The sequence below is a fragment of the Dermacentor albipictus genome, chromosome 2 (assembly GCF_038994185.2).
Source record: "Dermacentor albipictus isolate Rhodes 1998 colony chromosome 2, USDA_Dalb.pri_finalv2, whole genome shotgun sequence".
Taxonomy (NCBI): domain Eukaryota; kingdom Metazoa; phylum Arthropoda; class Arachnida; order Ixodida; family Ixodidae; genus Dermacentor; species Dermacentor albipictus.
Genome location: NC_091822.1, coordinates 171836621 through 171847546, shown reverse-complemented (window position 1 = coordinate 171847546; position 10926 = coordinate 171836621). Strand labels below are relative to the sequence as shown.

General features: G+C 42.0%; 1 protein-coding gene across 3 annotated transcripts; it reads right to left on the bottom strand.

Annotated features, from left to right (window-relative positions):
* Positions 1–158: 158 nt before the first annotated feature.
* Positions 159–6790, bottom strand: Rad1 (Radiation insensitive 1). Of its 3 annotated transcripts, none has more exons than XM_065430470.1 (7): positions 6696–6790; positions 6247–6402; positions 4885–4970; positions 4021–4255; positions 2870–2934; positions 2052–2196; positions 159–286 (listed from the first exon to the last, which is right to left on the bottom strand). In XM_065430470.1, exons 2-7 carry the CDS (start codon positions 6376–6378, stop codon positions 251–253), a joined length of 699 nt encoding a protein of 232 aa, XP_065286542.1. In that variant the 5' UTR covers positions 6379–6402; positions 6696–6790; the 3' UTR covers positions 159–250. The 3 variants fall into 3 exon arrangements, with proteins under 3 accessions (XP_065286542.1, XP_065286540.1, XP_065286541.1); XM_065430468.1 differs by having other exon boundaries at positions 6247–6429; positions 6522–6783; XM_065430469.1 differs by having other exon boundaries at positions 6522–6782.
* Positions 6791–10926: the final 4136 nt, after the last annotated feature.

Here is a 10926-nt window from a genome sequence, read left to right as displayed (position 1 = left end):
CTTTTGAATGAAAGAAAAAAGTAAATACAGGTACTATATGGACGAAAATGCTAAAGAAGCTAAATGAACAACGCTGGCAACAAAAATCCTAAAGCAGCTTTTGTTCAACGTTCGAAAGCTGGTGAACACAGCCCGCCAACACAAGAAAGTGCTTATAGTACTTTGAAAATCTAGTTTATTTACAAGCACACATACAAATTTGCAATCACCTTTACAAAAATATTAAGCAGCATTCCATACAACTGCTTCATTAGCATTCTTGTGGGTCCTCTCGGTTTGGAGTGCACTGTAAGGACAAGATAATGAAACACAGGAGCTATGTACAGATGAATTCAAGTGCACATGAACTTGGAGGATGTGAACGACTATGTGACGGGTATAATGCGCGAGAATCGCATTGCATGTATTTTCATTCAATTGCAACTTGTGTGGAAAACAACGTCCATAATCTCAAAGGCCAACTGAAATGAAATTTCACTTTGACTAAACTACTAGTTATGAATGAGTGATATATACTATTGAAGCAACTCTAGCAAATCTGCAGAGCTAGGAAAGGTCTAATTTTCTTATTAGCAGCCTTTTAACAGCACCTAAGCACAAGACAATAGTTCCTGGTGGATGGCATATATGACATCATTTCCAGCACGTTGCCTCAGAGATTTTTCGGCGTGTCATGAGCAGCTGCGGGCAGTGTCCAATCTCGGAGGTCATGTCGTAGAGCCGAGTGTGCTGGGTGATGCATCACTTCAGTCTAGCAGTAATGGTAGTGTTTGTTTAGGTGTCAAAATGTCTACTTTTGCAAGTCTTTTGTGATGCATGTACTCGTATGCTTTACAACTAAACAATTTCAAACTAGGCTTCTTACTTGACACGAAAATTTTGTTGCAGCTAGCCTTTAATATTGTCGATAAGCATTTCATGCTTAAATCTAACTAAACTTCGCATAAATTGTCAACAAGCATCTCTGTAGAATTCTCCCGAAAATCGCGCATACAAATCATTGGGAAACAGTGAATAGCAAAAAAAAATCTGCCATAACGTCAATTACAGAATCAAACCTTGAAGCTCATTGCTCCAAGTTTAGCACTGTCCAGCTAGGCTAAATGCCTTATCAGCACAAGAGGACAACTCTGCAAGTTTTTGTTATCAATTCACAGAAATGGCTGTTATAAATTTATGAGCCTCTTATCATGTGTCACATAGTCCAATTTGTAAAACATACAACAATAACTTTAAGAAAGAACCACTAAGTTGAGGCCAAAACTGTACCAGCATCATCAGAAAGCTGCCTTTTATGATTTTAGTGGAGACATTAGAACAGGCATACATTAGGAATATGAGTGCCAGTAGCAACATCTTAGGACAATGTGCTCAACCACAGCAACATTCCTGTGTTGAATAGCTCCTTCTTGGTGAAAGAAAAGCAAAAAAGAATAGATCCAAACGATTCCCTTATAAAGGTTAAGCTGATGATGAAACCCTTAGGCCAGCAGATAGATGAATACAGACAGCTTTACTAGATGTTGGGTTCCTGCGCTGCTTCTCCCACGTTCTACATCATGAGCAACAAGCTTACAGTGGTCAGTAGAAGTTATGCTTCAGAGGAGTGTGCATGCCAATTTTTATGATTCGACCACTTTGTGGAAAAAACTACACTGCTGTCAGCTGCTCCATTTGGCGCACATGAGCAAGATGGCCAGGAAAATGCAATTTACAAACTTTGTTGACATTTGTATACCTAAAGATATTGCTGGAGTTTGTTTTTAAAGGAGTTTCTATTGCTGCTTGTCAAATTGTGTGGGGCACCTGCTGAAGTGCAAACAATTATTGCGACGACTAGAGAAAAAAAATATGAGAGAGACTGTTTTTCAAAACCAGAATCACATGCCAACATTTTACCATGCACAGGTAAGCATAACTAAGAAGAGCGAGTGAAAAAGAGATATGGATGCTCGTGATCTAACAAGCAGCTGGCAAATTCCAGCATACAGAATGGGCAATATATTGTTTTTCTTCCTTGAACAAGAGAGCAATTGTGGGCAAGTACTCACATAATACTCAACAAAGGTGGCAGTGCCTTCTTCTGTGCGTATGAGAAACTGGAAGCATATGAGCCCAAGCTGGTCTGTACGGATGGCCACTTTGCTGGACAGATTGAGGGCTTTGATGCATTGCTTCATGAGATTTATTTTGTACCTGAATATAGGGACAGACCGTGGCAAATTCTCAAATGGTCATTGCAGCAAAACAAAGACAGACAAAAATAACAGTGGTCATAAAGACACGTCATGTATAGATGCTAAATAAATATGTACTACAGTATCAGCTGACCTCAGTGATTCCTCTGGTTCTGAATGCATTTAATGCAACAGCAGCGGGCTGTCACTGTGAACAGCTCCATCTACTCGAGAACAACTTCTTTGCTACGCCCACAACATCGTCTTTGGCTGCTACAGTGGTGCCCACTACCTATATCCTACAAGATACATTTACATACACCACCACTCTTACAATTTGCATGGCGCACTAAACCCCGCACATATTGCCAAGCAGTAAAGCTTATCATAAGAAGCCAACAAACATTGATGCCAAGGGCAGCATAGGGGAAATTACTTGTGCTTAATGAATGAAATAAAGAAACGATGAATAAATGGAAATGAAAGTGGATGAAAAAAGCAACTTGCCGCAGGTGGGGAACGATCCCACAACCTTCACATTTCGCGTAGAGCATTGCACGCGCGAAATGATTGATGTGGAACACACAGTGTGTTCATAGACCTGATTATGTATGTTCCTCATAACAGTCTGCACTAGTTGGCGCAAATGGCAGACAGAGGGGAGGAGTGGAAAAAAGCTTTAAGGCACTCACGAGTTCCTTTGCTCCTTTTTGCACTGAAAAGACTCCATGAATTCTGATTCTTTGGAGTAAGACACCTGCATTATGTTCGAGAAACTCAGTCAGGCATCAGTAAAGTTTGTATTCATAACATACATGCTAAGAACAACCGCAGACGAAGGTGCAACATGAGGATTGAGATATAAATTGACCAACCGTGGCCTCGTCTTTGAGTTAGTGTTTTGATAAGGTGGCTTGTCTTTGCTATGGTGAAGACAAGCCTCTCGGTTGAAACGTTACTTCGGGTTGAGGCTTCCCTTGTTTAACCGTTGCTGATGCTAAAGCTGCTACTAATTTGCGAATAACTTACTCCGCTTGACACAACTCCCAGGAACTTGTAGTTTAGGAATACGGTCCAACACCTTTCACTGAAGTGCTTGGGGCATTCAAAATAATTAATCATACAGGTCACTTTGTTGTAAGGTTGCACAGAGCTTAATAGAACTGGGACACAAACATGCCTTCGTTATACAGGTCACTTCACTGTAGAGGCCTTCATTGCAGAGTCACTCAACTGTATTTGAGCTTCGTAAATTTTTGCTTCCTGTGTAGGTAAATGGCTAAATATGTGAAGAAAATATGTCTGTTCACAGAATAAGATGTAAAAAAAAAGGAAGGAGAAAAAGATTCAGGTGTGAGAGCAACTTTGGTGGAGTTACCAGCTTCTCACTGCAGTTTATTAGTGAAAAATTTTGATTGGTCCATCTAAATTTCTAGGTCTCATGCTGGTATATATGAACACATGCAGTTGTACATTGTATGTAATGTACATGTAATCTGTACATGAACATATTCTGCTAAGAGTTCAATTTTTATTATCAGTTTTCCTGTCAGAGCTCACGACTGGGTGTCAACACACCCATAATAAAGAGACTTAGATGGGCTGGTTGTTGCTGGCTTGATGAAACATGGTTATAATGGCACATTTTGAGGATGCCATCATAACCATGTTTCATTACCCGTAATAAATCCAGCCAAAGTAATACATCCGTAAGGAATAACAAACTGTTGAGTAAGAAAAGGAAGGGACAGTACATTCACACAACAGTTATTCACATGCTATAAATGAATGCAAGACAAACATAATGGGCAGCATGAACAATACAATGTCCTCCAGAACTTGCCTCAACAGTGCCTGCAGCTCCAAATGTGCTCAACCTGAAGTAAGGGTCATTTGGAGATATGAAAACTTCCATGTCTTCACTGGAAATGTCAAGCTCGGACCAGACTTCCTTGATACTTTCAGACTTCAATATGACGACATTAATCACGTTGTCCCTTGACAGGTCAAAATTGACAACACCTTCTGACTCCAGCGTCCGTATCTTGCAGTCAGTTACAACTCCAGATTCCTCGAGGCTGCAGGCATGAATGGTCGTTAAATTTTGTTTTACCACTTCAAGCAATGCAAGCAGAATGATCAAAAAGTCATGAAACACCATATTGGCCCAGTAAAACTAGGCCACAGTCCATTCCTTAATATTAACACTACTATAGTCAGCAACAAGCCAAGAATATGAGAATGCGTGCAATGGGGAAGTACCATGCGCACAACATCATCTAGCTCGCAACCAGAGTGGCTCTCTCAAGAATGAAAGTGTGTGGGCTATTATTTGATTTTGAACAGTTTTCAGCAGCATACATTGGTGTATAGCTTGCAGACACAGCTATTGCCACACGTATTATGCACCTTGATTGTTTGCTATGCCCAAACCTGGTGAAGGGCCCTTCAAACTCCTTCAGTAAATGGTGGGAGGGGACAACGGAAAAGACAATCTCGTTTTGAAAGATGTTCAAAGCGTCACTTTCGCTGAAAAGAGAAACCAGTTGTCAGCGAGAAGATGACATAGAACTACTATGATAAGATTGTCACTTGCCATCTATTATGTGTTGGGGCCATAAAGGTTTACATGGCATGCCACTATTCACTTGATCAAACAATTGTTCAAATTTCTGTGCTGTCAGCTAGGACAACAGTGGAAACTCACAACATGACCAGAGGGTTGCCTTGACCTCCATAGCACAGTCGCGTTGAGACAGGTCCACCCATGGCACCAAACATTGTGAGGCATTCCTAAATATGCCACAAAAGAGAGTGCAAAAGTCAACTGTGTCACCAATGAATGTGCAATGCAGCAGACGAAAATTTGTCACTAATGAAGACGACATACACAGAAGACTTACACATTATCTTTGTTTGTAATTAACAGATAGAAGAAGATGCATCAGTATGTTTCTTCTTCATGGCACCAATGAAGTTGCTATTTTCCTATTGCCAACTATCTTTGATTAAATAAATTTACCTTTGGCAACCCAGGTAGCATTGCTTACAGTCCACTTAGCATTAAAAAATCTCATTTATATAGAAAGCAAGAAACAAATATAGAAGGAGAGAGAGAAAGACAGAAGAGGAACAAAGAAGTTTTACTAATCCCAATGGTGCTAAATTGTTAAAATGAAAAAGCTTCCTTGCTAGAGTCAGGCAAGTGGCATCACTGTGACCAAAACTTACAATAGTTTACTTTGATTAATTTAAGATGAGCACTTACCAAACATTACATAAGTGTAATAAATAACGTCCTAATTCTAGCTTTATTTTTATTCAAGTTTTGCCTACGACATATAATCTTTTCATCATGATTCAGCCTGAAATGTCAGGCATTCAGGTTTAATGTACACCATGATGGCACAATTTCTATCTGTCAGTGTGGCTATAATTAAAAACGCACTAATCCCAATATGGCAAAACACCTTTTTGTTGCCTACAGCAAAGACGTAGTCTTCTCAAATTAATCTTTTTTCCTAATTGAAATGGCTTGCTCCCCATTGAATGACTATTACAGGTGTGAATAAAAAATCGAGCGACTCCTTTGCCACTGCCCTCAGTCCCATGCCAAACATCAGTCAATAGAGCACATCATGCCAACAGGACACCCTACTTTTCTCGAAAGCACAAGTCCTGGGTGCATGCCACGCTCCACTGTCAGCCAAGAAAGTTGTACCCACTCCAACATTGTTCGTGAAATCAATGCACCCGATAGCACAGTATGCTATATATTATTGTACATGTGAACTGCACGTGACATGCGAACTGTGCATTTGAAGTGGAGTATTAGTTGAGGTTGTTTAATGTGTCAATCATCTGTACTGCCTGTACTGTTTCTCGAACACAGGTGTCATACTTCGGTAAAGTGGAGCCTACAAGCAGCCACGAGGGCTTCTTTTTAATTCTTTTATTTACGAACCCTCTTTATTTCTTTATATTTTTGTACCCAATGAAGATTCAAGCATTTTATGGAACTAGCTGTATTTATCTCCTTAAACAAACGTAAGGAATATAAACGCCTTACCAGCCATATAGACAGACTGATGTCGAACGAGAGTGTCGGTTCCTTTAGAGCATAGCTGTCAAACAGTTCTCGTTGGACGAACGCGATGGCTTGAACGCATTTGCCCTCTTGAGCGATCACTCGGATACCCATGTCGTTGATCTCCACCGTGGCTACCTGGTAGAAGAAACAACAGCAGAACGACTGACAAGCTTTTTAATAAGAAGCGTAATGACAAGGGGTACGCCAAAAATAAAAGATACGCAAGTTCTTTAAGTATACGAGGTGTTACGCACTTCTCTAATGCTGATTGCTCTCAGAAGTTGCGAGAGGTCCTTGGCGTTGTCGAGCTTGGCAATAAACGAGTACTCAACCTCGGCCAGACTGGTCTGATCTTGGCTCATGTTGTACTTACGCCGGCGACTCGCTCATAGAAACGACGAACTATGCGAATCACAGTCAAAGTTTACCTGGAGGTTTCAAGCATTGCCGAACATTGCAATCATTTGCCGCCACTCAGTCAAGTTAAAAATGGTTGGATTGGCCCGGCTAGAACACTCTTTATCTAGCCAACGAGAACCTAAAGCTATCTTAAACAAAAAATGTCATAGCTTGAGAAGCTGTAACCAAATATAACAAAAATAATAAACCTAACAGAAGTTTCATATACGCATATAATTTTAAAAATGCTTATTACTGAAACTAACAAAATGTTTGTACTAGGTATCGCGAGATGGCGGCACCAACGTTATTTGTTGGTAGGCGCGCAATATTTAAAAGCACATTTATGAACGCACACGATTACCCATTCTAATAAGCTTAATCTGCAGGCAGGCAGGCAGTAAGCCTAGACTCACACGCTTACCTGTTCTAATAAGCTTAATCTGCAGGCAGGCAGTAAGCCTAGGCTACCCCTGTGTTTCAAAAACCATAATGGCAATAACTCTAGGGCCGTAGGCCACACGGGCAATACAGGAGCCGAAAGAAAAATTGGACGACGCTTAAGACGCTTCGATCTGCAGAAGGTTTTTCTACGGACAGTGATGTGGCCTGACAACCAGTGACAGTCGAACAGGTTGCGTCTACGAGAAGGGTGGCACGAAGACATGTTTGACGTTCCGAAGGATACAGCCTTCAGGAAGCAATGAGAAAATCTACATCAAGCGGACAAAGCTATGGACACCACCTGTGCGGTATGTGAACTGCAAATGAAAAGGGCGGGTGGGGGGTTGCCTCACGGTAAACATCTAATTATTGTTCTTGGCCACGATGACGTAACAGACCCCTGCGGCGCCAGGAGATTCGACCTGAGGGTGATCAGCTGTCAGGTTACCCGAAGTGTTGATGTTCGGTCGCGACCTCGGGGATCGTTCTAGCAGTCACGGCTGATGTCACACTGCAGCTTGAGGGCCCAGCCCGCGCTTCGTTGAGGCCTTCTCCCTGAGAAATCACAAGCACATGCACTCTCTGATCGGCCTACCCGAGCGACACGCCTACTGGTCGCTTTGCTCCCCGCATCACTTTAGAAAGTTCTAGCTCTCTCTTTCTCTATCTGACACTCTCTTTTTTGTCGTGACGAACTCTCAGCTAAAGACAAGTGAGTTGCCTATGTCAATAATATCGCTAGCGATACATACAAGACATGTTCTAAAATATACCCCGAGTTTGTTGCCCCAAATCCCCGGCTCAGACCGTCTGCATTCTCATTCTGACTCCGTTTCCTATACTTGCCCTCGAAGTGGCATTCCTGCAAAATGAGACTCCATCTCAGCAGTCTCCTGTCTATTTCTAACATTTCCAACAGCCATGGAAGAGGGCAATCGTCGCTCTCAACCTTGAGTTTGGTGCTTTGAATATAGCATCCTGGCTTTTGAATGGCACATACTATGCTCAAACACTTTTTTTCCGAGGTGCTAAAAGCCTCTTCTTGCGGTGTCAAGTTTTCAACTGAGGTACACCACGGGGCTCTTCACCGCGTTCGTTAAGTTGGGCTGCATACCTGCATAACTGCATACAACACTCAAATATATTTGCAAAAACAGTCCATTCACAAATGCATGACCCATCCACATCGTATCCTCAGCCAGCGAGCCTGCTCCACCCCTCTTTGGTGATGCTTATAAGCAGAAAGAAAAATAATCAGCACCATACTCGACAACATTGACAACTGTCCCCTTACGGAAGCCAGAATTCTTAGACCTTGGTCCCAGCCGACCATGGCACTAATTGCTTTAAAAGCACCAGTGCAATTTTTAAAAGAAACGGGAATCACTGAAGAATTATAGAATGTGAGAACTAATGCTTTCCTTTTTTTTTTAAAGTCCTATCTTGCTTTATTTATTTTCCCACCTTACCGAATCCCCCGGACACAGTAGCCAGCCGGACACTTGATCTGTTTAACCTGTTTGCCTTTCACCTCGTTTTCCTTCCCCTTCCTAAGCATGCACAAGCACACACCCCTGAATTTCAAGTTAGCCCATTCCTACTATAGGCTTCCTTGTGCATTTTCTATGGAGCACAATGGGTATACATAAATGTGATGACACAGGTATTCCCTCTGATAATCTTTTTGTTTCAATTGTTCCTTACCACTCGCAAAGCTAACGTTATTTACATTTACATTATTATAATGGTTAACTGTCTTAATTATGCACTTTTGTGCAGATACATGCCACACCTTTCGCGTGATGGACAGTTTGCTGGGGTACTCGCCAAAATTTGGTTAACGTGGCTTCTATAGAGAAACTATTTTCTAACACACTTGTTAACTTAAACAGATTCATCGTGCCTGCCCACCTATCCCAAACGTCCTGCAAAGATGCATTGTTGTTCCACTTACATAGTCGTTGACTGTACACCGCGAACTCCTCCAGCCAACAACACGGCGTCAAAGATGATTCCTTATGATTCCTCTCTGTTACTCGAGCCAGCATTACCGTGACTGTCGTTCCATTCAATAAGATTGTATCTAAGTTTAACTGATAGAAGCACGAATTCCGTGAGTTAAATTTCCCCTAGTATTTCCAGACTTCAATATCCCTGGGAATTCCCGGTTTTCTAACTTGGCAGACGCCCTGCAGTCATGTCATGACAGGACAAGTTAGTAGTCCCTATGGGGCGAACAAGAGCAGTAGTCACTATGGAACACAAAAGAGCAGACACCACCAATTTTTAATTATGCAAAAAAGTGTAAAAACAAAAAAAGGTAGAGAGAGGGAGATAAGAGAGAGAGAGAGAATTTTGTCGTTGGCAGCTAGATAGTTCCATCCAGCTTTTCACAACTGTGTGGATACTTTCAGTGGGGTCCACACCACCTGGAAAGAAAGAAAGAGAAAGTATAAGTGAGGCCACACGACGCAATCTGGAAAAAAAAGAAAGAAAAAAAAAGAGAATTAATATCATGTTGCATTCATTTACAACCATCAGATGCTGTGATCTGTGAGAAAGGCTGCTGACACACTGTCTACTATCGTCCTTTCCATCAATCAGTATTCTGTGCGGAACTTGACCTTTCGCAATATCTTGCTAGCCACCTGTCGTCTTGTGCCCGTCCGCCTAGCAGACGAACTTTTTCAGCTTTCCACAGCAATCTTTCAGTAACGTTGCTCCCAAACATAGTAATGGCCGCTCTCTTGTTCGCAGTTACGTTGAGTCCCGGAATATGCAGAAATATCGACATTAAATGTATTCTTTTTTTTTCAGTATTGCACAGATTGTGGAGCGGGAAAAAGACTGATTTCTGAGCCAAAGGTAGGTTTACTGCAGAAAGTGCGCCAGTTGACTCCCACAGGAACAGTGAAAATAGTCACGCATAGGTTTGCAAGTGTAATGTCACTGAAATGTTTATTATACATGGAAGTAAAGCACGGATGAGAAGCCATGTACATTATGATGCATTAAGGAGCAATGAGGCATGATCAAGGAAAGCATACATGCTGACGTATGCTACGTCATTCACTTTTGCCAAGGCTGTCTAAGCCACTGTCCCTTCATGTGGCACTACCGCGAGGGAACGCTAAATAACAAGACTGTTAAAGTTATTTCGACGCGCGCTGCTTGCAACCTTTCGCCAACCTGATTGAGAATCACCGCTGCTTTGAATTCTATGTTGGGACTATTTTCCCCGGGCACAACAATCACCGTGTCACCTGCACAAGCTTGAATGAACGCTCCGGCCAGCATTTCTACATCCAGCCGCCCCATGACCCCTACATTCCGCAGCAGTGAACTGATGGGCGACCCCTGTGGGCTGAATGACACAGAAAAGGAATTGCGCCTGAACAATACTGGAACAAGGCTGAGCAGAAAATACCGAACTACACGGTAACCAGATGGGATGGCACGCCAATAATGCTAATCAATAAATCGGTCATTAAAAGCAAGCCCAGTGGAAAGTGACGTACTTGGCATAGAACAGTTGGGCATTTTTCGTTTGTTTTGGAGACGAATCTAGTTTGCTACAGTAAAATCTCGATATAACAAATCACACGGGACCGCCGAAAATCTTTCGTTATTTTGAAATATCGTTGTAATGAAAAACTTGCGGTTATAAGCCAGTCGACAAACCTAGGAATAAAAATGATGTACCTTGGCAGTAGGCGTGTATGCAGACACCCATACTCTCACATAAACATGTTTCACTCACATCAAAGCTGCTTATGTGAAGAAATCAGTTATTTTCTTCCGGCGCGTGCAGCACGC

Bases quoted from the DNA above. Each gene is read 5' to 3' on its own strand.
- Rad1 (XM_065430468.1), bottom strand. From the start codon at position 6,629: ATGAGCCAAGATCAGACCAGTCTGGCCGAGGTTGAGTACTCGTTTATT. The intron at 4,256-4,884 runs GTGAGTTTCCAC...TCATGCCTGCAG, and splicing joins GGCAACCCTCTGGTCATGTT to CCTCGAGGAATCTGGAGTTG. The intron at 2,197-2,869 runs GTGAGTGCCTTA...CCCTATATTCAG, and splicing joins AAAAAGGAGCAAAGGAACTC to GTACAAAATAAATCTCATGA.